At 36.4% G+C, this 25,322-nt stretch overlaps 1 protein-coding gene across 16 annotated transcripts in view; it reads left to right on the plus strand.

The window, feature by feature from the left end:
* macrod2 (mono-ADP ribosylhydrolase 2) overlaps positions 1-25,322 on the plus strand; it is a 634,638-nt gene that overhangs the window by 9,107 nt on the left and 600,209 nt on the right. For all 16 annotated transcript variants that reach the window (XM_048205395.1, XM_048205400.1, XM_048205403.1 and 13 more), the window contains exon 3: positions 4,305-4,406. In XM_048205395.1, coding sequence (XP_048061352.1) covers positions 4,305-4,406 — 102 coding nt within the window. The remainder of the gene's footprint in view (positions 1-4,304; positions 4,407-25,322) is intronic.

Consider the following 25,322-nt stretch of genomic DNA (forward strand, 5'->3'; position numbering starts at 1 on the left):
CCTGTTATTTCCAAAAAAGTGCCCTTTTAATTAAAGGTTTTTAAGAAATCTCTCTTAAAGTCCTCAGGCCATTTTCATTTTTAGTTCTGTAGTGAGAGGATGTCGGTAATGCTAAATGGAACACTTCCGTTGCCTTGGATGAGGTTTGTTCCTCGCACATCCTGCGTGTGCTCCACCAAATGGCAATGCCCTGTGCCAGCAGACCTGGAGATGAACTGACAGGAGCAATAACTGGTTCTTTCACATTAGACTACTAATCTACTAATCTAAGAGGACACTCTGTAGGATGTGCTATAGGCAATTATTCAAAGAAGCGTAATGATCACTGCTTCTTTTAGCTTGTAAACGTTCATGATTTGTCTGCAGCCTATGGCATTAAATAGAGCTGACCGACCGGCCAATGCCAGCAATTTGAGGCCTGATGGTTTGGACGCTCTATTCGTTGGATTGCTGTCTGTTCTGTTAACCCATATGCATAGTGTTACATGCCAGCACTTTAACCAACCAGATCTGATTTCATTGGTTTCTACTCTGTTCTGGGAGCTGGTACAAAGCCGTTTCAAAAGTTGACTGTTATTTGTAGATTTACATATACTTGCAAACCTGTTCTACTATAGAGAACCGATAGTAAAAGCTGGTTCAAATGTGCAATGTGCTGTCAGGTTTGGCATTTGATGCCAAAAGGAAGAATGGAGATTATAGAGTTATCAAAAAGCATTAAACAAAACTATCTTAGTGAGTTCATGAGATGAATGCTTTTTAAATAGTGTATAGGGGTTGGACAATGAAACTGAATCACTGGCCAATATAGTTTTGGAAATTTCACGCCTATATATGCATGGCCTGGTGGCCAATTTTCACTGATTTTACATTCCATCAGTAAGAGCAGAGTGTAAAGATTGAATTTCAACATAATGGGAGACCTATCAGAGTTCAAAAGAGGACACATTGTTGGTGCACATCACTCTGGCTCATCTGTGACCAGGATAGCAAGTCTTTGTGGTGTATCAAGAAGCTATGGTATCCAGGGTAATGTTGGCACACCTCCACGAGGGACGAACCACATCTAACAGGAGTAACCAGCGACGCAAGAGGAAGCTGTCTGAAAGGGATGTCCAGGTACTAAGCCAGATTGCATCCAGAAAACATAAAATCACAGCTGCCCAACTCACTGCAGAATTAAATGGGCACCTTGACTCTCCTGTTTCCACCAAAACTCAATATTCATGGTCGGGCTGCTATAGCCAAACCTTTGGTCACTCGTGCCAATGCCAATTGTCAGTTTCAGTGGTGCCAACAGTGCAGATCTTGGGCTGTGGACAATGTGAAACATGTATTGTTCTCTGATGAGTCCACTTTCATTGTCTTTCCCACATCCGCAGGAGTTACGGTGTGGAAAAGCCCCAAAGAGGCTTAACATCCGGACTGTTGCGTGCCCAGAGTGAAGCACAAGGGTCGATCAGTGATGGTTTGGGCTGCACTATCATGACATTCCCTACTGTGCTTGATGAGCGTGTCACTGCTATTGTTGTCGTGGTACCAAAATTCCAGTAGTTGGTACCAATACCATTTAAAATTTTACGGTTCTCGGTTTACTATTTTATTTAACTATTTAAAAAAATATATATATTAAATTAGTTTATTATTTATGATGGTTATCATAAGTAAATAATACATATAAACATTTGGAGTGTGTGTGTGTGTGTTTGTGTATATATAGCCTACCTCAATTAAATAAATTTTGAAATATAAAAATAAATAAATGCTCAAACATCCTTTTTGTAACACGTTCTTGTTTATTTTAGCTATTACGTCAGTGAAACGACACACTACAGCCTGTAAAACTATGAAATAAATATCAGTAAATAATGGTAACCAAAATAATAAGAAAGTTAAATATTATTTAAAAAACATTCATTTTATATTTCCACACAAAGATGCGTCATATAGCCGTTCTGCGCTTTAAGAGGGATGAGGGACACGAGCAGAAGAGAGACCATCTATTTTATAATATCTTCATGTTTTCTCCTGCTGTTACAAGCAACTGACACTTGTTGTAAAAGGTCTGAAGAGCGAGTTTTAGGCTACATTCAGCAGGGGCAAGACATTCAGGCTTGATTTTGTGCTGTCAGAGAAAGCGAAACTAAAATCACCGGCGTGTGAAACGCCCTATTAAAATAAACTTGACGTGCCTTATCAAGTCTAATAACAAGTACAAACTGTGTTAAGTAAAATTGGCTCGCAAGCAAAAAGGTTTCTGCCCTACAGTGTTTTTTTTCTACTTTACCTCAGTAAAGAATGCGAATATAATAGGCCTAATTAAAAGTGAACCAAAGGAATAAACGTTTATAATCCCCTGTGAAAATTGAGATGTGAGTGAAGATTTAGGGAAAGAAACAAGAGATTCCATGTCCAGTGTAATAACTGATGGAATATTGTTAAATTAGGCCTATCTGATAATAGGGTGACCAGATCGCGATTCGCAAAACAGAATACAAAGCAGATAAAGCTTAAATTTATGGACTCGCTTACCTCTCTCATTCGGCATGAATCCAAATGTTTCCATGGCTGTGATGTAACATTTAATTGCCAACCTATTATTTCTTTCGTAAACAAAGATTTGTGCCTTACTCGTGTTATATTCACGTTAAATACTGGCACAGCCCTATAAGTGTGTACTGAATATACCTGGTATTTGGTACTCCCGGTACTACAGAAATGCTGGTATCGTCACATTTTCAAAATTTCAGTACTGACTTGGTACCGAAGTGCCGGTACTTTTGACAACACTAAAGGACTACCAAGCCATTCTGGAGGACCATGTGCACCTAATGGTTCAAACATTGTACCCTGAAGTTCACCCAAAAATGAAAATTCTGTCATTTATTACCCTTATGCCGATTTCAAAACACAAGCATCGGAGCACAAATGAATCAGTGTATCGAATCATGATTCAGATCGCGTGTCAAACTGCCAACGGCTGAAATCACGTGACTTTGGCGCTCCGAACAGAAGATTCGACAGACTGATTCATCTGTGCTCCGAAGCTTCATGAAGCGGTGTTTTGAAATCGGCCATCACTAAATAAGTAGTTTTTTTTTTTTTTTTTTTTTTTTTTTTTTTTGGCGCTCCAAAAATATTCTCATCGCTTTATAATAGTAATATTGAACCACTGTACTCACATGAACTGATTTAAATATGTTTTTAGTACCTTTATGGTTCTTGAGAGAGGAAGTGTCATTGCTCACTACGGAGGCCTCACGGAGCCATCGGATTTCAACTAAAATATCTTAATTTGTGTTCTGAAAATTAATGAAGGTCTTATGGGTGTGGAACAGCATGAGGGTGAGTAATAAATGACAGAATTTTCATTTTTGGGTGAACTTACCCTTTAATACACACAGCTAGACTTGTGACAGAATGGACTGATGAACATGAAAATTGAAGTTGAACATCTTCCATGGTCTGCACAGTCACCAGATCTAAATATTTTGGAGGAGCAAGTCAGAAAGCCTATTCTTCCACCAGCATCACATAGTGACCTGGCTACTGTTCTGGAAGAGGAATGACTCAAAATCCCTCTGGCCACTGTGAAGGACTTGTATCTGTTATTCCCAAGATGAAACGATGCTGTATTGGCCGCAAAAGGAGGCCCTACACCATTCTAATAAATTACTCTGGTCTTAAACCAGGTGTTTCAGTTTCATTGTCCAGTCCCTGTAATATATGTGTACACTTACGTTACCATTCAAAATTAACTGATAACTTTTTTTCTTTTTTTAAATACATAATAAAATGTGATTTATTCATGTGAAGGCAAAGTTGAATTCTCAGCAGTCATTACTCCAGTATTCATTGTCACATGGTCCTTCAGAAAATTCAGTTGAAATCAGTTGTGCTGCTTAATATTATTCTGGAAACCATGATGATTTTATGTACAGTACATGGGCACAATTGAAACAGAGTAGTCAAATGTGTTCAAACATTCTGATGGTAGTCTATTTAGAAAGTTTCACACTGAAGATACCTGTTCCTGAGAGAAGTTTTTATTTTATTGTATGCACAAAGCGCAACAGTACATTCACCCTACAGGCCACAGTGTCACCACTTCACATTTTATATCATTTAGTCCCGTTCCATCTTTCAAAATGTTAATTTTGAGTGATTACAGAGTGAATGTTTGTCAGTACAGTGTTAGAAGACCTTTGATGAACTTGTTTGGTTCTGGTCAATATTGAGAGTCAACATGCAATTGAAATGGTAGCTCTTGTGTAAGCTAACCTAACTCTATCTTTACCATACAGCTACTGATAAAGAAGAACATCAGTCTTCCTCCTTGGCTGACAAAGTGTCTCTGTACAGAGGTGACATCACCATCCTGGAGGTGGACGCCATCGTGAATGCTGGTGAGTTTGCTGATTCTGATTAATTGCAGTCTCACAGCTTTAGTACATTTGCCAGGCAATTAGTGAACAGTAGTGGCACTGCAGTTCTCATTTCAAGATCATTTTAACCTTTTGTTTTAGCTGAAAGGTTTGTGTAGTCTTTGATCCAATTTGCATTTGTTGTGCTTGCCTGCCCTCTAGTGTCTATAAGTGGTACAGGCATGACTTCTGTTTCTTATAGGAGAGGATGAGATTTCTGCTTGTGTATATTTATGTCTGTACAGTGTTTCTCTCCACAGTGGATTTTCCTATTTATTTTCTGTTTATTACAGTTCTGTATTGATATGCTATAAATGTTCTTTCACAGGGATGTTGCGTTTCCTTTTTAGCATGAAACCAAGGAACAAACTTGTAAATTGTCTTGTCATGTTGCAATAATCTACTTGCGTTGTGCCTATGATTGCCTCTTTAGTTTAGGGGCTGTCTTAAATTTGTTTGTTCTGAATGGAAAGGAGCGGTTTTATAGTAGATGTTCTGCAGAAATAGATGCGTGTTAACCGGGTTCTGCTGTGGGTAGGGAGCAGATAGATAACGCTGTCAAGGTTTACCTCAAGTCAAGGAAACCTTCCCATAAAGATAGAGAAATGGGAACTTTAAGTGCTTACAGGACTTGTAGAGTATTTAGTATATATTGTGTGGGAGATTGTCATTGATTAGATGTGTTCACTCAAGATGTTTATCTCAGCATCAGTCAATGAAAGGAATAGTTTAACATTCCTGTCACAGAGAGTGATTGGAAATGGTGTTGCGTTCATGTCTGAAACTGTTGTCTGTTTGACGAGCATCTGTGAAATGTGATTTTTTTTTTTTTTTTTTGTAACAAATGAAACTCTTAACAGCTGTATTATGTTCTGCTTACAAGATGTACAAAGATGTGTTTATGAATGATTGAGGTTTTTTGTTTATCTCAATGCAGTTCAGGCATTATGCAGCCTAATTGAAGTAACGATGCCTGTGAGCTTTGGGATATTTAGACAAATCTAAACCTTCTGTTGAGTTTACAGCTATTCTGTGAGCAGAGAAGCCTTGTACACTTGTAGATTCATTATCAGTGGAGCTTGTCTATGAGTTTTGCCTCTCCTTTATGTGTATTGATACTCTTATCCTTGAACCATTTTCATAGTGTGATGCAGGGCTTCAGGCTGATATAGCTAAATATGAACCTGTTTTTAAGTAGACAATAAATGTATATTTTAATGTATGTTTAATGTGCACAGACACACACACACACACACACACACTTTTTTTTTTTTTTAAATGTATCTATTTTATATGAATATTAAGTATTTTAGGTGTTTGGAACAATCAGCTGTTGTTTTCAGAGGTCTGGGACAGAAATGTGGACCCAGTGAGAAGGCTTTACCACAGAGGATTTTTGAGTTTGACTCCTCAAAGACCCTGAGAAAGTTTTTGTGATTGTCCTCCCTGACAACTGCTTTTGTTTACAAGACAACTTTCCCCTCTAAAACTTTCCGCAAGGTTGCAGTAAGGTCAGTCAGCAAAGAAAACAGGAAATGAGAGAACAGGCCGAGTGGGACGCTGGTCTAATCTCGTGGTCTGACGCAATCAAACCGATGCGAAACTGCAAGAGTAAGCAAAATGAATCATGCGTTCAGTTGCACCGTGGTTGAGCTTATTTCAACAAGTTTGTTGGCTAATTCTTCACATCAGTAGTCACATAAAATAATGTGAAGCTGTTTTGTAGGGTTTGTGGCATTGAATTAGAAAAGTAATTGGTTTAAAGGCTTCAGAGTATGAGGGAGACGACTTATCATGCAGACGGGTGGCTGTTCATCCATCAAAGGCCAGTGGCTCAGGCCAGGAAAGTAATCGCATTATTGCAACCATGCCTCGGACTGATTCTTAAATCCCCATTTGCTCCAGTGTTTTTGAGTTTAGATTCCTGGAATGATGTTTCCATTTCAAAGCTATAATGCGATGATAAGAACAATCAGAAAGCATCTCTGCGATTGCGGGGAATTGTCTTTTTGTTTCCAGCAGTCATGCTGGAAATGAATACAGCATTGTGCTCTTGAGAAAAAACAGTTGCTGGGCTTTTTTCAATTTTTTTGTTCAGTGTTTAAACATGCTGTAATTGTTTTTACTCAGAAATATGTCAGATTAAATATTTCACTTTAATTCAACCTAATAAATATTTGTATTGGACGGTAGTGTTGTAAAATATTAATGATATTTCAATGCGTATCGATATTGAAATATCTGAAATGATTCCAATACTCTTTTTCTCCAGTATTAATTCACTTATAGTAGCTGCAAGTTCTCGCTTTTTCATCTCTCTGACGGCGAATTGACAATTTGACACATACCCACCTCTCACTCGCTCGTCTTATTTGCTCCAGTTGAATAGTGTTAGTCTTATATAAGTGCAGCGCATATGATGGCGCTTCTCAAACAGCTTGCAAGTACCAAATGTAGTTCTTTTTCTTGGCTTATTGCTCCTAAATGGTCAAATAAACACAAAATTATATAAAAATGCAGTAAATGCAGTCAGTTTTGGAATGTAAATAGTAGGGCTGTAACGATATGCGATATGAAACCGAAATCGCGATACGCAGGTCCACGAACCTGTATCGCGATGTGAGAAGGCAGAATCGCGACACACCCCTTCCAACTCCCAGAGTTATCCTTCCTGTCCAGATCCAATGCTACCACATTTTTAAATTACTATAAGTATTAGGGGTGTAACGATTTATCGTAGATGGTGTGTCTCAATCAGCTCTCTAGTTCAGTAAGTGTTTCGGGCACACATTGAATCTTGCAAGCAGGTTTAAACGTTTCTCATGTCAGTCTCTTGCATGGTCGCGTGAGAAAAGTCGTGGCTTTCTTTCACCGCAGTGCACAGGAACAGCTGTGCTCACAGAAAAGCAAAAGACGCTTGCGATGCTTTGCTTTAAGAAGTTCTGTGGGCCCGTTCACATATTGCGTCTTTTCCGCGTGCAAGTCAGTTATTATTTTCAAATGTAGCCGCGCGGCAAGCGCGCTCATAATGGGATCAACGCGGTCGCGACGCGCATGCAATTCTCAACTTCTCAATATGCCGCAAGCGCACCGCAGGTCGTGTGACAAGAATCAACCGATCAGCTATGGCCTTTCCGTAACAAAACATCAAAAGCTCAGCCGAACAGCTGATCATAGCTGTACATGGTGGTTTTTATATCTTATCTCCATCAATATATCTCGTAGTAAAACTAATGCAAGGGCTAGAAATCATTTATCCTTTGCAGAAACATCCTGATCCTCTTGGAGAGCTCAGTTCATGGTTGCATAGCAACGACCGACGCCACGGGAGCGCAAGCGCTTTGGAAAGAAGAAGAAGCGGTGCGGCCGCGCCTTCCACGCGTTTTTAGACGCGATATGTGAACGGCCCCTATTCATAATTCTAAGTTCATGTTAAATTTAACATTTTTTTTCAGTGACAGACAGCCCTATTCAGCTGTTAATTTGAATACAGAAGGTTTTTATTAAAATTTTATATTTATTTATTTTATTGAAATGTGATCTTGTATGTACAACAAGGAAAATTATTGAAATTTGTTCATGTTTTTTTAATAAATCTTGTTTGAATTTCAGTTTCATTTTGTTCAAAATATCGTGATACGTATCGTATCGTGAACTCCGTATCGAGATACGTATCGTATCGTGACCTGAGCGTATCGTTACACCCCTAGTAAATAGTTGAGAAAGAAAACGTATGTTGTGTAACAGTATATTGGAATAAGCACTTAAAAGTTCTTAAAGTGACAGCAGCCTAATATTCCTGCTGCTGTCTGTCATGTTAAAGGGTTAGTTCACCCAAAAATGAAAATTCTGTCATTAATTACTCACCCTTATGTCGTTCCAAACCCGTAAGACTTTTGTTAATCTTCGGAACACAAATGAAGATCTTTTTAATGAAATTTGAGTGCTTTCTGTCTCTCCATTGACAGCTTATGCAACTACCACTTAGGTAGTAAAGGCATCATAAAAGTAATCAGTATGACCCAAGTGGTTTATTAAAAATTTTATGAAGCGACACGAGTGTTGTTTGTGCAAAGCAACATAATTTACCATTTTATTTACAAAACATTAATCTCCAGTACGCGAACCATATTCACCATGTTATCATGTGACCTACCACAACACTTCACTGCCATTTACAACTCCTCTCCTCTCATGGGATGGTAGATTGTTCATGGGATGCACACTTCATATTCACACTGGAAGTCATCCGGGTACTTTTCAGTACTTTTTGTTTATGAATACTTAGAATTTATACATATGACTCTTTTTACATACTGTTTTTTACCTACTTTATAGTAGGGAAGTATGCTATTTCGGAAGGAGCCATTCTCTAGAAGAAACAGGTGAATGAAGGAACGTTTCTTTCAATCCCTCTGAGATTTGACGAGTCTCAGGCAGTTGCCAGTTTCTTCCTCGAGGAAGTGAATTGCATCTTCGAATGGATTTGGCTTCTTTTGAACATCTTAGATGTTAGAAAAAAAGACCTCCCCATAAGATTCACAGCTGAGTTAGACTCAACATTCTCCTGTATTTAGTCTGATTCTTGTGTTGTTTTTTTTTTTTGTTTTTGTTTTTTTCTCAGTGTGTAGGTTTAGGTAATCAGTTATTTTCCTGCACTTAGAAATCAAACACACCTTGATGAGCCTGATTTCCGCTGTTCTCTCACATCCAACAGTCTTCTCTTCTGGCCCTCGCAAAGAAAAACAACGTTATAAAAAATCTAAGGAAGGAGTGAAATTGAATGATTATCATGGTTATTCTCCTAATTATGCAGAGAGGTTGGTGCAAGAACATCATCATCATACATTTTTTTTTTTTTTTTTTTCCGATTATAATAGTTTTTACTCCTCTCCAGCACTTTTATTGCATTAGCGTTGAAGAATATTGCTGTAATAAAGAAACCTCTTGAGGCTCTTGCTCAAAAGGCCTACTTCAGATCAAGTAATAATATTATATTCTTTAACTTGAGTTTGAGGACGTTATTGGTGAGCAGGATTAGTTCTTCTGTTGTTTATGTTCTTTCTGTATTAGAAAGGTGTGGCTGCTGACATGCATTATATAATGTTATATAATTGTATATAATGACTAGAAAAGCATGAAAAAGCCAGAATTATTTAGAGACTTATATCTAAGACGTTCTTGACTGAAAACCTTTTTTTTTGCTCCAGAATGATAGACTTTTTGGGAAAATGTTTCCTGTAAAACTTAAAATATCACAAAAATGAGACCATGGGGTGATTCCAAAGTCTGTGTATACCAAGACTGTTCACTCGAATTACTAATACTGGGGCTGGATGATTAATTGGAAAGTAATCGAAACCGAAACTCAGAACCTCTTACTGGCATAATTTTCCCATGACGGTTATTTCGTTTTTTAATCCTGTTAATACTTTCCCCTTAAAAACCTACTACCGCTTGTGTAGTCACGTGACTCCACCCCATCCAGTCAGTGGCATAGAAGCAACACGGAGGCAAACTCAAACGCTTAGTCAACACACACAAACAGCGCGCAAGCGGCGAAGTGAGACCACTTTCACTTGCGTCTTCTCTAAACTTTGTCAGTTGTATGTGTTTTAAGGCTTGCCAGTTTGGACATTCAAACGATTTTTGATCATCGGATGTGTATTATTATATTGAGCTACCGCGCTTGCGCAGCTGCATTGTGGCACATGAACACTCATACAGAAAGTAGCTGCACAAAGTAACTGAAGTAACTTCTTACAACCCACAGCTTCACAATTAATAGAGAGATGGTATGACTAATTCACACACGCAATCGCTCTCATTTACGCACTCAAATAAATGAACTGGTACTGTGCTAATTTATCTGTATCAGATTTACGAGCAGAAATCTGTAAGAAATGTTACTACAGCTGCTGAAAGTGAGCTGTTATGTCAGAGCACTCTTAGGAAAAAATATCTCACCTTTAATAGTCAAGCATATTTACAGTACAAAACTTGGTACTTCACATATAACTAAAAATAAAAATAAAAGGGCTTGTTCACACAGAATGCGTTTTTTCTTTGAAAAATGCAAGACACAGGTAGTGGAATGGGAAAAAACACAAGGTCTCGAGACTCATTTTTTAAAACTTGAACTGATTTTAACTTGAGCGCCACATTTTTAGAATGCTGTGTCATTTGCGAGATGCTCTAAAAGACGCAAGACGTGAGTTCAACAGTCATACATGTCCATTTTAGTGTGTTTACATAGAAAAAACAACAGAAAAGTAGCGCATTGGAATGGAAAAACGTGTTCTGTCTGAACGGCTCCTAAGAAACAACATAAATGGGACAGTTAATGTGAGATTTTATTGCTGATTTGAAATATTATTTAAATGGACGTTATTCAATACGTTTTTGATATTTTAGTATTTTCACATGCAAGTAGTTAAAAATTGGTCTTGCATTCCCAAAATAGCTGTCTGGAGGCAGCGTCATTCTCTTTTGGATGTATTTTCTGAGGAGTCTTGGAGAAATCATTTATCCAGCTGAATCGCATGACATCTTTGAAATAGATCAGGAATTTAATAAAAAATATTAAAATTTTGTTATTTACTCACCCTCATTTTGTTCTAAACATGTATGACTTTCTCAAAATGAAGGAAAATATTTAAATTTTAAGTACACTAAATACTGTGATAATATGGTGAATTTTTTATTTTTATTTTTATTTAATTTAATTTTTTTTTTATTTAACAGAATTGTACTGTAAAGATTACGTCTACCAATCTTCTAATTCTGGAGATCTTGTGATTTGTTTTGTTGCCTTCACATCCACTTAAATCACTGAAAACAAAAAATTAGTTTTAATACAGCAATATTAGTTAATAAACTATGCTGGTTTTACACTTAGGTCCTGTAGAGTTTGCATTGGAAATGTCAGGCAGCATGAAATTAAATGGCAACAGTAATTAATTTTGGGCGGCTTCATGCTGCATGCTGAGAGAGGTGAGGCTGTAAGCATGTTAAATGGGTTTTTAAATCACTCTCTGGATGGCCAATTATTTTTTCATAGAAATAAATTTCTTGTCAGAGCTGCTAATTGAAATAGCAACTGACATCAGGGTCGTGATAGGTGCAGAAATTTTAATTGCTCTCTTTCTTGTTTTCACACAAGGTGTCGGTTCGCAAAGCAAGCAAAACAAACACTGAATAAAAAAAGCTGTCTGACAGAGCGGTCAGATGGTGAAGCTGTTAAATATAGCATTGAAACTTATGCCAAAAATATCTGTCTGGCAAAAATGAGAGAACAAGCAGTCGAACTTAAAAATAAAACTTAAACTAAAAATAAAAGTGTAAAAAAACAAACAAAAAAAACCCCTGAACTTGAGTTGCATGAAGCATACGGTTGAGCGCACCACCATTTGAAGATGTCGTGCAGGCTTTGTGCTCAGGAGGGGAGAGTGTCGTTTTGTAATTATGGGAGCTCTTCAGAAAGAAACAGAAAGCTGTGTCTTTTGCCCTGTAGCGTGGTGAGACATAGCCACAGATGAATGCAGTAATGGAGTCTAATGCACTCTGCACATTAAATGTTCTATGAGTCACAAAGCTTAATGGAGAGCACTTGCATGTTTAACCGAAGACGGGCCTCGGCTCTTTTGTAAATGACAGTTGAAAGTGGGAAAAGAGCACTCCTTATCAACACGACTTGCAAAGCGTGCACTCTGTCATCATCAAAAAAGGGCCCTAAGATGTAAAGAGGAGCTTATGTTGCTAAAAGCACTAGAGGTATCTTGTGATTTGATAAAGTAAATTCAGTTCCATTTTCTATCTCTTCATTTAATGTATACACTGTGATGTATCTTTTAGAGGGTAATGACCAGACGCATGGAACGTGCATCTATAGAACTTCTCTAACATTCACAAAGTTTAACACATACCCCTCGCCATACATGTTAGTTTAAATATTTGGGCTAATTTCATAATGTTTTTAGATACCTGTAAATAAGGCTGGGCAATTTATAGCTAAGACCTATCAGGCTTGACCGCCAATGGCTCAGTGGCCGTGACCCTATGCAATAGAAAGATACAGATTTTTGGTCATATTGATTAGTATGTAATCATATGAGCTGTCAGACATCTTTTGAATTACATCAGGAACTGAATCTTTTCTATTTATTTAATTTTATTTCAGTTCACTAAATGTTTTTTTTCCCCCACTGGGATTATGTATATTACCATTCAAAAGTTTGAGGTTTACAAGTTTTTATAAATGGTTTAATAAATGTTTTTTATAAATGGGTAGTAAATACAGTTAAATAGAGCAAAACAGTAATATTATAAAATGTTATTATAATTTAAAAAATTTTAAATTAGATTTTAGTCACATAATCCTTCAGAAATCACTCTAATTTGCTGATTTGGTGCTCAAGAAAATATTTTTGTGGATTTTTTTTTTCAGGATACTTTTATAAACGGAAAATTTAAAAAGAACAGCGTTTATTTGAAATTGAATTTTTTTTGTAACTTTATAATTGCCTTTACTGTCATTTATGATAAATTTCTGTATTAATACATTTTTGTTTTGTTATCATAATTGCGAAATATAAATGTATTTTTCTTTTTAATTTTGAACTGATTCACATAAATGAATCAAATTTGCGAATTTTAACACTGTTTTGGTACTGTAATGAATATCAAAACATCTCCGTCTGAGTGTTCTTTCACAAGGAGGGATGGCAAAATTATTTGTGTTCTTTAGGACTTTAACATTCATTTATCATTATGATATGCACAATATTGCTTATTTTATATTGCCAACAAAATCATTGCAGTCATATTGATCATATTCAATACGTCATCCATAAGTAGTGTTGTGTTCTCAGTTCAATTTAAAGGTGCCATCGAATGAAAAATTGAATTTACCTCGGCATAGATGAATAACAAGCGTTCAGTACATGGAAATGACATACAGTGAGTCTCAAACACCATTGTTTCCTCCTTCTTATGTAAATCTCATTTGTTTAAAAGACCTCTGAAAAACAGGCGAATCTCAACATAACACCGACTGTTACGTAACAGTCGGGATCATTATTATGTACGCCCCTAATATTTGCATATGCCAGCTCATGTTCAAGCATTAGACAAGGGCAGAACATCTGGATGTGCACAGCTGAATCATCAGACTAGGTAAGCAAGCAAGGACAACAGCGAAAAATGGCAGATGGAGCAATAATAACTGACATGATTCATGATATCATGATATTTTTAGTGATATTTTTAAATTGTCTTTCTAAATGTTTTGTTAGCATGTTGCTAATGTACTGTTAAATGTGGTTAAAGTTACCATCATTTCTTAATGTATTCACAGAGACAAGAGCCGTCGCTATTTTCATTATTAAACACTTCCAGTCTGTATAATTCATAAACACAACTTCATTCTTTATAAATCTCTCCAACAGTGTGTAATGTTAGCTTTAGCCACAGAGCATAGCCTCAAACTCATTCAGAATCAAATGTAAACATCCAAATAAATACAATACTCACATGATCCGATTTATGCATGCAGCATGAATGACGAACACTTTGTAAAGATCAATTTTGAGGGTTATATTAGCTGTGTGAACTTTGTTTATGCTGGTTAAGGCAGTCGAGAGCTCGGGGGCGGGGGAGCGCGAGATTTAAAGGGGATGCGCACTGAATCGGTGCATATATAATTATGGCTCAAAATAGGCAGTTAAAAAAATTAATTAAAAAAAATCTATGGGGTATTTTGAGCTGAAACTTCACAGACATGTTCAGGGGACACCTTAGACTTGTATTACATCTTGTTAAAACTGGTTCTAGGGCACCTTTAACACATTTTTACCATGTTCAAACTTTCTTACCATGTATACATTTGGTAAAGACAACCATTACTGCTATTACTAATGCCACGATGTGAAAAATAGTCACATTAGTAATAACTGCAGTGGTTGTCCTCCAAACCAAGATGGAAAACATTGGTCAGGCTTGAAGTCTTCTCAACTCGCAATAAAACATGTCTTGCAGAAGTTCAGTAACAGCAGTCCTTGTTTCAAGGATGTTTTTCTTTGATGGCTGTGATTGTTTTAGGGCAAGAGAGCCTGGGCAATTTGAAGACTTCAAGTCTAAGTAATTTTCAGCAGTATTGATTCTGCAGTGATGTGAGCAAGAGAAAGAGTGTGTGTTTGAGAGTGCTTGCTGCATTGAGGAGGTGGTGGGGGTGGGGGGTAGGACTGTTTGTGTTTGTGTGTTTGACTGGATGAAGAAGGGAAGTGAGATGGACATTTTGGTTTGGTATTTCTGGTCAAAGCTTTAGCACTTAATAAAATCAGTTTTTGATATAATGCCTTACTGACCTCCACTCTCAAGCTTATATTGATTACAGAACCTCTAAAACACACACGCGCACACACACACACACACACACACTGAAAGAGTTCAAATCTAAGTCCGCAGTTCAGGCTGGACAGTAGAAAGTGAGTTGATGTGCAAACTTGTGATTGTTGCAATGTTGCATCAGGAATGAAAATCGATGGCCGCTGCCCATGGCAGTTGCTGCTCTAATGAACAGTGAAATAACTGTGATGTGTGTGTGTGTGTGTGTGAGCTCAGAACCGAATTCCCTTTTTAAAAAGCCCTGTTAAGACTGTCAGCACGATTGGATTCAATCTCTGGGCCTTCTGTAATACTACATGCATACATTTTCTCCCATGCATTTTTTCCCCCCAAATTTGCATTGCTGATTGCAAATGGAAATGAAACTGACCTCAATTGTGAAACTGTCTCGCACTCTTGCAGATCTGTGGCTTGACCTTTTAACCTTTTGAAAGCAAAAGTGCTGCGATTGCCTCAGGTATTTTCAGGATCTTTTAGGAGGCTTAGCCTTATTGTTGAAGATTTGAGTGTCATGATGTCCAAGAGGAACATATCATCTTAACCTAATGTTGCGCATGTAAAATAGAGACTGTCAGGAAATTCAAACCGTGCAAACTGACATTTTACTTGCACTCTGTGTAACTTAAAAACAGCAGGGAAAACTGTCTGAATGTGTATTTGTCAGATCTGGATTTGTTGTCCTCCTAAACACCCGCAATTATTTTGTCTTCTTTTTCCACACTGATTTCTCCGATCGGTCTGTCTTTACTCAAGCTGAGAGTGAACATCTTTATTACTACTTTTATAGAACACTTTTCACTTAATGTAATTAATTTGTGTATTTGGGTTTATAATGGGTCTGATTCTCACCTTTATTGATGAACAGGAATTGTAGTTTGTGAGTAAAGCTGCAAATTCCTCCATTAATGTCAGCTGTCTTCGTAATCATCTGCTGATACAGCAGAGCTATTGTAAATAGCTACGTGGCATAAATTATAAATAGCCTATATTAGGCAGTATCTTAGCGAAAGTGCATTTCTTCCTGTTTTCTTCCATTCATAAAGTTGCATCGTATATGACGCAAGTGTGCTCTGGCCCGGAACGTTAAGTGCAATGTGAATGCAGGCCAGTATGGGAGTGGGGAGGGAGGACAATCACGCTTGGGCTCGGTTCAAGGCAACCGTGCCTACTGTGATAACACCCTAAGATGGCGTCTTTTGTGGAACTGTAGAGGGCTGTTGTCTTTGCAGTATTGTCAGTTAGTAGATAATTTTTTAAATGTAGTCAAGTTAATTAACACAATCACTGATGTAATATATAATATAATAATATATAGCGTATACGCTACCAGTCAAAAGTTTGGAATAATTTTTAATGTTTTTTTTAAAGAAGTCTCTTTCTTACCAAAGCTGCAGTTATTCAATCAAATATAAATTGAAAATAGTAATATTGTGAAATATTATTACAATATTATTACAATTTAAAAGGAATGTTTTCTAATGTAAAATATTTTAAAATGTTGTATTCCTCTGATGACGAAGCTGAATTTTCAGCAACGTTACTCCAGTCTTCAGTGTCACATGATCCTTCAGAAATCATAATAATATGCTGATTTGGTGCTCAAGAAACATTTCTTTTAATATCAATGTTAAGAACAGTTGTTCTGCGTAATTTCTTTTTTGTAAAACTGATTTTTTTGTAACTGATTTTGAGAATTCATTGAATAAAAGTTAAAAAGAACATTTGAAATTAGAAATATTTTGTAACATTGTATGTCTTTGTCACTTTTGATCAATTTAATGCATCCTTGCTGATTAAAAGTTTTTTTTTTTTTTTTTTTTTTTTATAAATCTTACTATAGATAATTTATGCTGAATTTGATGTTTCCAATATATGCTGATGAAGAGCATTATTTTGGCCAGCACATCACCTTAACTATATATAGAATACCCTGATATTCTGACGTTTGTTTTCTAAATACAATAGTGTCTAGATATATAAAAAAAAAAAAGGTAAAGGATTTTGTTTTGTTTTTATTTAGAAATGCCAAATACTCAGGCATTCTGAAATTCATGTTTATTTTCATCTTGTGAGTATAATGTAGTTTGTAAAAAATGTTAAGTGCAAGTATCACTAGTAGTCTCAGACATTGGATCCCACCATGTGCTTCCAGCTTTACAAGAGTCTTCAACTGGAACTGCTGGGCAGTTTGACACTTTTGCCTAAAGGGGGCACTGTGTATCCACGAGAAAGCTGACCCTGACTGCAACCTGAGAAAACAGCTCAGACCTCTCCTGCAAACTGCCAGTGCTCATCGCTGTTGTTTTGACCAAATCCACAGCACTTGTTTGGATAGCTGCTTGTATTCCAGGGATGTAGCGGTTGTGACTGATGGCTCTCGTCTCACTTTAGTCTCAGGTTACCGAGATGAAGGGATGTAGCTTACTGTGTATATTTGTACACGTGGGCAGTTGTAGACATGCAGTTGGTTTTCGCCTAAAATAAAAATAAAATTTAAACCATTTTGAAGAGAAGAAAAAAGGTGATCTCTTCAGATCTGTTCAGTCTTACAAAGGGAAGAGAGAGAAAACAGAGCATCAGTCAAAATATGTAACATCAATTGTGGTTTGTAGTGGTTTGTTGAGCGGGAACATGCACAAGCAAAGACAAAAACATGGCAAAAGAAGCACAGAGTGATGATGTATTCATTGCTTGCCGGCAGCAACCCATTCCTTCTCTTGGAAAATAATTTTCCCAGAAGTTAGTTCAGCCCAGCCACCTGCTGGCTGCCGTTTTCTGTGCTGCTGCTTTGCTGCAAATTTGCCCAAATATGTCCATGTCGTCCTCATTTTTCCTGCCATTTTTATGACTAAAGACGTTCATTGAAGTCTGTCTTCCGAGCTACAAGACTATGGGAAACTGTGTGCCTTAGCAGAAATGCTTATTAGGTGCTTGGTTACATGCTCACGGTGGGAATATTTGCAGTAATGGCCCCTCTAAACATTTTCATAATGGGCCGTTCAGCGCTCCACAAATACAGATTTCAGAAAGCATGTGCTGTTTTTGAAGGAAGTTGTTTGCAGAGCAGAGGGCTTTCTTCTTCTCTTTGAAAAAGACATGTCGTTTAATGTAGCCCACCAATGGGCTTATCAGAGTTACGCCTTCCAGTAAAACCCTAAGCCTGGGATACAATTGGATTTTCTTCCCCCCTTCTCCATAAAAGACCTCTCCCAATGTTCATAACTCATTTCATAACAGTCAGTCCCTCTGCGCATTACGCTTTGTAATCAGACTAAGAATATTTGATCTGTTGCCCAGTCGCTCATCTCATCTTTTCTTTTCTTTTCTTTTCTTTTCTTAGTTACGTGAAACCTTTTGCAAAGTGAGCTGTATTACACGGAAGCCCCTTCAAGGGCCTGCAATGAATTCTGGGATAAAGGCAGTTGAATTGAACTTTAATTAACAGCCCATAATTATAAAACACTCAGCATTGAGCAGCGTTAATGGGTGGAATTTAGACTTGATGTTTAAATTGAAAGGCGTCTACACTTTGCCTGCGTTAGCGCGTAACTTTATCTGCTCTTCTGTGCGCGATTGCAGATCAAATGGTGGTATGAGGAAATTGATTTTGATGGTGGTATAGCTGTCCTGCACTTTAACAGATGGAATTGAATGGATCTGTGCTTCGTGGCTGTTCTCTCGTTCTCCTTCATCTGTATGCTAATGCCAGACAAATGGCGTTTGTTAGGAAATGAGTTTCAATTGACTTGACAGGAGTTATATTATTGTTCTCAATGCACAACCACATAAGCCAACCCCACTTTTCAGCTTAGCAAACTGAAGTTTAATGCTGTTATGAGCCGATAACATTTCAAAAGCCTTCATGTGATTTCTGACTAATAATTCTTTGTAATCAAATCCAGGAAGTATTGCATGAAAGCTGGTCGGAAAGCATGTATAAGCACATGATGACAGGCTCTTTACACTAGATGCACAGAGGTCTGCTTTAGCTAGCTTAAGAGGTGGTTTTTGAGTGTTTGATGTTGTTGTTGGAATTATGGTCTTTAAGTATTACTAGCTTATAATGCAAACCTTGAAGTTTTTTCTTTCTTTTCTTTTTCTTTTTTTTTAAATCTGCTTAACTGCAAATATAAATGGGTTGTTGTTCAATTAAGGGAACTTTTCTGTCCTCTAGGATGATTTTAACTTTTTAAAAAAATTAATTACTTTATTTCTTGCATTATTGTATTTTGTTTTAAGAAGGTTGAAATGTTACTTTGACAGATTTTTTTTGTACTTTTTATTTGTTAACTTTTAATTGTAGTATTTTTAATTTTATTTATAACAAAGAATTGTTGTCCACAATACTGCTATCATTACATCAATCCAAGCATTGTACAGAAAAATTCCCAAACTTTTTTCCAACTTATACTTGGTTAGGATGGAAAAGATGCTACAGAGCGGAGTGATCAGAATTTTTTTGAGGATCAGAATTTAAAATATTATTACATCATGACCTGAGAGTTTATTTGGTGATCTGAGAGTATTATTTCCAAATTGCACTGTAAACCCGAATAGAAATTCAAATTTTTTGAGTTATGACGTTCCCAATTTTAAGTAAGCTGAGTTTGTAATACTCATGCATGTTAATTGTTCCTAACTTGAAGTACTGAGTTGGCTAACTTGTACATTTTGATATCAATTAACATAAAATATTTAGTTATTTTATGTTAATTTTGAGTTAATTTTTATTTTGCGTTCTTGCAAATCAAATGAGTTATTTACTTCACTGTAAACCCTAAGAAAATACAGAAAATGCCAAGTTGCTAATTTGCTAACATGTTAACAAATAGCATGGTATAGCGCTTACTGAATAAGTACAGCAACTTAAAACATGTAACTTACTGCTCTCAAATCAAGCCGTATGCGCTACTTGTCACCATGATGGTAACTCTTCAAAAACCCACATTAACAGAAACTTTTCTAAATTAAACATTAATCACTACTAAATCTCCCTTACCATTAATTTTAGAATTTTTTTTCATTTTTTTGTAACACTTAATTTTAGCATTTACTCTCCCTTTTGAGTGCCATGGGCAAAGCATGCTGGGAAATAGAAATCCCAGCCCAGTTTCAGTTAAACTTAAGTTTGTCTAAATTAAAAGAAATGAGTTCATACAACTCAAAACAATGAAACGGTTCAGTTTACTTGAAATTTGTCAGTGCTGTGAACTCAAAAGAAAAAAGTTCTAAATACTCATAGCAGTTAATTTAACTGAACTAATTTGTTCAATTTAAGTTCATCCTACTCAAACCAATTAATTATTTTGAGCGTTCGGGTTTACAGTGTGGTCAGTATTTGAGAATTTTAATTCTTAAAAAACTTTTTTTTTTTTTTTCCCTTCTTTCTTTGCGTTCACATTATAACACTTGAAGGCTGGTAAAGGCCATGATCAGAGTCTCATTCAAGGATAAATGTTTTAGTGCATACAACAGATTTTTAATTTTTCAAGTTCAAGATGTCAAAAGTGATTGAAGAATCCCCATTATGTTGCATAAAAATACACATATATGTGTAAAACATACATTGTTTTACTTACTTTTTTATTAGAAGTTCAAAACGAAACAAGGTATTAACAATTTAACCATTTTTAAGGCAATTTGCTACTTTTTTATGGAGTATGACATACTGACATGTACGTACACACATGCACACACACTTTTGCATGTATTATGCAGCGAAGAGAGATAAAGACGATACAGAGAGAGCTAAAGGGAAAGCATTGGTTACCTTGGATACAATGGGCAAAGCCTGTTTTGTGTTCTGATAGCACTATTCTCCTGTTTATTGGTTTTCTCAACTGGCCCTTCATTGAACCCTCATAACACATTTTAATAATATCTTCTCCATGTGGTAATTGTGGGATTTTGGAAGGCACAAGATCCAATAATTGAATTCCCTTAAATTGTTTCGGTGTCTAATTTTTATCACCTGGGTTGGTTTGGGTATATTTAAATGAATATTAATCCTAGGGTCTTTGTAAACAGACTTGATTACAGCCAGTGGCTGAACTGTCTGATTGAAGTACATGTGAGGGACAGTGAGAGATAGTGAAAGAGACATGTGTAAAGTCTCTAGATCACAGCGTCATGTAGAGGAGATGCAGAAATTCTATTGATTTACAGAACAATTCAGAAGTTGTGACCTTACACAAACTGTATTTGTTTAACCTCCTCGGGCTTTTCGGCACATAATGGGATGATGGCTGCTGCCATTACCATGATGAAATGGCCAAATAAGTGACTTAGCGTAGCCTCATAAGCAGCAAAGCTTGTCAGCATGCAGTTTTGTTGCCCTTTGATGGCATGGTTGGCAAGCCCACTCGTCAGATTAAGACTGCCAATGTGACAGGAACAAGTCTTTTAAGTACCACAGAATTATAAAAATATGTACAACGCTCACGTTTTGACATGCTATGAAACACAAAGGGATGTGAAAATGTCTTCCAGCAGATTTCTAGTGGTTTGCTGTTGGACATGTTCTTTTTTCCTTTTTTCCCCTTTTTTGAACTAGTTCAGAACTGGAACTGTAAACCTGACAAGACTACTGCAGATCAATCAGCTTTTTTTGTACTTTGGCTTTAATGCAGCCTTCTCAAATCAACAATGGCATCAGATGGGGGTACGCAAGACAAAAAAAAAAGGTTGGGAAACACTGACATAAAGGATAAATTTTACATGTTGGATAATTATAAAGAATAAATTCTACATGTTGGATAATTATTCGAGATCAATGCAAATGAAGATGCAAATTCTGTGTAAAGATGCAAAATCATCACATACTTTCTTGTTTCCTGTCAGCTTGCTGTAAGCAGTAGCCAAAACTGAAAGCCCTGTTTGTTTTGACAAAATATCTGGCAGTAGGGCAAACAATTATTTTGACAGAGGGAAAGAGCTTTTAATGAGAGCAGAGGAAGATTATCCTGCAAAATGGATGAAAAAATAAGGGACAATATGGTGATTTATTTTTGTGTGGCACACAAAGATATGAATCAGGTGACGATTAAAAAGTTTAAATAGGCGATATTCAGTGCATCTTTTTATGTATTTGCTCTGGAATTACTTAAGAGAATAGTTCACCCCAAAATGAAAAGTCTGTCAAGATTTACTCACCCTCATATCATTCCAAACATGTATATCTTTCTTTTTTTCAAATAAATAAGATATTTTAAGAATGAAAGTCACTGGGCTTCATTGTTGTTTAGACCCCAGCATGCTTCAAAATATTAAAGTATAGAGTACAGCGTAAAATATCTTTTGTGTTCCACAAAGAGTTATACAGGTTTGGAATGACATGAGGGTAAGTAAATGACAGTATTATACTTTTTGAATGAACTATCCTTTAAAATGAAGGATGAAGCACAAAGCCACTGTAACCAAATAGATTAAAAATGTTTAATGCATGAAATACAGCAGATATCTTGTTAAATGTTTTTTTTTTTTTTTTTCAGATACCTGAACAATTTTTGAGTGATGATGCAAATTAATGCATTCTTTGAAATGGACCATGTGAACTGATTCATGAACATGAATCTTTCCAACTCTGACACTGTTTTTCTGCTGAAGTTATAAGATGCTGTTTAGGCATGTGACGGTATCAAATTTTCATGTTGCAATAATTGCTTAAGCTTTTATCACCGTATACGGTATTATCGCAATATTGAAATAAGTTGCAAAAAAAGTTTGTCATAGTTTGTCAGGTTTAATAACTTTTTTCTTGTAACAAAAAGAAAACTGAACATTTAAATACAATAAAGCAATACACAAATGTATAAAGTAAAAAACAAATGTTTCAAACAGATTAAAGTGCAAAAGAATTAAAAAGAATAATAGGTATCACTTTACAATAAGGTCTCATTAGTTAACGTTAGTTAATGCATTAACTAACATTAACAATGAGCAATAGCTACATTTGTTACAAAATTTATTATTCTTTTTTAAAGTTAGTTAAAAATACAACTGTTAGTTCATGTTAGCTCAGGTGCATTAAATAATACAGCTACAACTTTTGATTTTAATAATGTGTTATTAAATGTTGAAATTAAGATTAATAAATGCTTTAGTTTATGTTAACGAATTAACTAATGTTAAATAATGGAGCTTTATTGTAAAGTGTGACTGAACAATAAAAAATTAGAATATGTTAAAACAATATCTTGGGCATTTGTAGTCCAGATTAAAATGTCCAGGGGTCTCATTTATAAAGCGTGCGTACGCACAAAACGGGGCTGGAAACGTGCGTACGCCAGTTACCACGCAAAGGTTGTGATCTATAAAAACAAACTTGACGGGAGAATGTGCGCACCTTTAAGCAAACTTTGAGCTGTGCGTACGCACATTCTGGAGACAAAAGTGATATGAATTGAGATAGTAGATGTGCTACTTTCGATCACTTTTCCAGTGACACGCTGTTTTAATGACAGCGAGGAGCGCTGGGAGCACAATAATTCCTCTTTAAACTAAACTGCAGATGTTATGACAAAATATTTTTTTGAGAATGACGATCAGTGATGCACACTTAACTTAGATATTATGGAAGACACTGCTGGATTCGGTGGTCGAACGGTCCGTTGTCCTGTTTGAATAGGTCCAATAATATCTTACTGTACAACCACAGCTGCAGGAGGTGTTGATGTCGTGTGAAGGATCTTCAAACAATTACTATTTGAAGGATATAATTGAGGAAAACGGTAAGATTTGCATGTTTTCTTTTTAAAATACTTTGTCAGTGACGCGCCAAGTCAGACGATTGTAGCCTATTTACACTGCAATAAATAAGTAGGCCGATATGTTTCCACTAAAAATAGCCTATAAACTTCCTAAAATATATGTTCACCTTATCAGCAAAGCTGCATACATTTGATTTGAATTGTTTAAAACTATTAAAATACTATATGGCCAGTTATCTGAAGTATTTTATACAATTTTGTTTTTATGGATATTTAGATATATTTATTCTAAAACACAAAGAGGATATTGGATGATCTTTATCAATATAATGTGTGGCACAAATTCCATTTATAGTCCATATCTAATATTTTCCAATGTCTTGTACCTTTGACAGTGTTAACCGTGGTGTCACGTGGATGGGAATATGTATGGAAATGATATGCAGATGAGGTTATGCATAGTAAAACTAGGTGTCGTAAGCTCCATATATGGTGATTTCGGGGAGGAGACAGGGTGGAGATGCACGTACGCACAATCTTCTGCTGACTGGGATTTATAAAGGGATTTGTGCGCAGGATCTGGCGTACGCATGGTTTTATAAATCTGATTTTTTTTGTGCGTACGCAGAATCTAGCTTTTGCGCGTACGTACACATTTAGTAGGGATCCTACGCACAGTTTTATAAATGAGACCCCAGATTAAAATATAAAAATGTTTAAGTTTGAAAATAAATAGACATATCTTTAAGTATTTGGTGCTGTGATGAACACAATAGCGAATACAAAAATCTGTCTGTTTAAAACATTTAAATACTGTAGTAGCTGTAGCACAGCTGCTTTGTTTATGGGGTTACTGGGGTAACCACTGCATTTCTGCTGTTCCATCAGCCCCATCTGCTGTCAGAGAGTGTTCATTCAGTGCATCTCCTTCACTCGTTCCGCCATGCTGCTCACGCACGTTGGGTTTGTTTACATCAGTGCGCGTGCCTCTTTGACAAAAATGTGAAATAAGAAAGGATCGTGAAACTAGTCTAATGATGCTGTCTTTAGGAAAAAGACTATTTGATGTCACACACTAATCATTAATTTATAATTTCACTTTTTTTCATCATTGCATATTTAGATCATTGTCTTAACATGATTTTTCCTTAATTGTAATTCTGAGTAAATGCATTCATGCAGTCTCTGTGCAGCATTAAAATGTCATAAATACTTTTTGTGCCATGCCACTTCAGATGCTGTTTCACTGCTGCTTTTGTAGTTTAAAGACAGCAAATGTCAACAGTCAGTCCATCATTATGGCAGAATGAACCCTGATAAGTTAATCTGAACCCTGAGGAGCATTGAGTAGAAGTGTTTGTGTTGAATAACTTGACAGTAAATTATAATACCAGCTTCACTGACTTGATCACACAATGACCAATTTATATCACTATTGCTGATACCAAGTTTCTGGATTGTTTAGCTCGAAGCCTTTTATCTCCATAGCTAAGACTGAATGTCACAGCGTTTAATTATCTCCAGTCATCTCCTGAGTTAAACATGTCATGAAACATCAGAGGCTCCATTCTTAACAACCCAACAGATACTCTAAAATGTCTCAACTCTAATGAAACAGCAAGCAGACTTGCACATTCTTTAACGCACACTCTCTCTCTTTCTCTCTTTCACTGTCTGTCTCTCTCTCACTCCTATTCTCTGTCTCTTTTGCTTTCTCAATCCTTCCGGCAAGCAGGTGTTGATTGATTTGAAAGAATGTCATTCGCCGTTTTAATGTGAGAGCGAA

This window comes from Megalobrama amblycephala, linkage group LG10, assembly GCF_018812025.1.
Source record: "Megalobrama amblycephala isolate DHTTF-2021 linkage group LG10, ASM1881202v1, whole genome shotgun sequence".
Lineage (NCBI taxonomy): Eukaryota > Metazoa > Chordata > Actinopteri > Cypriniformes > Xenocyprididae > Megalobrama > Megalobrama amblycephala.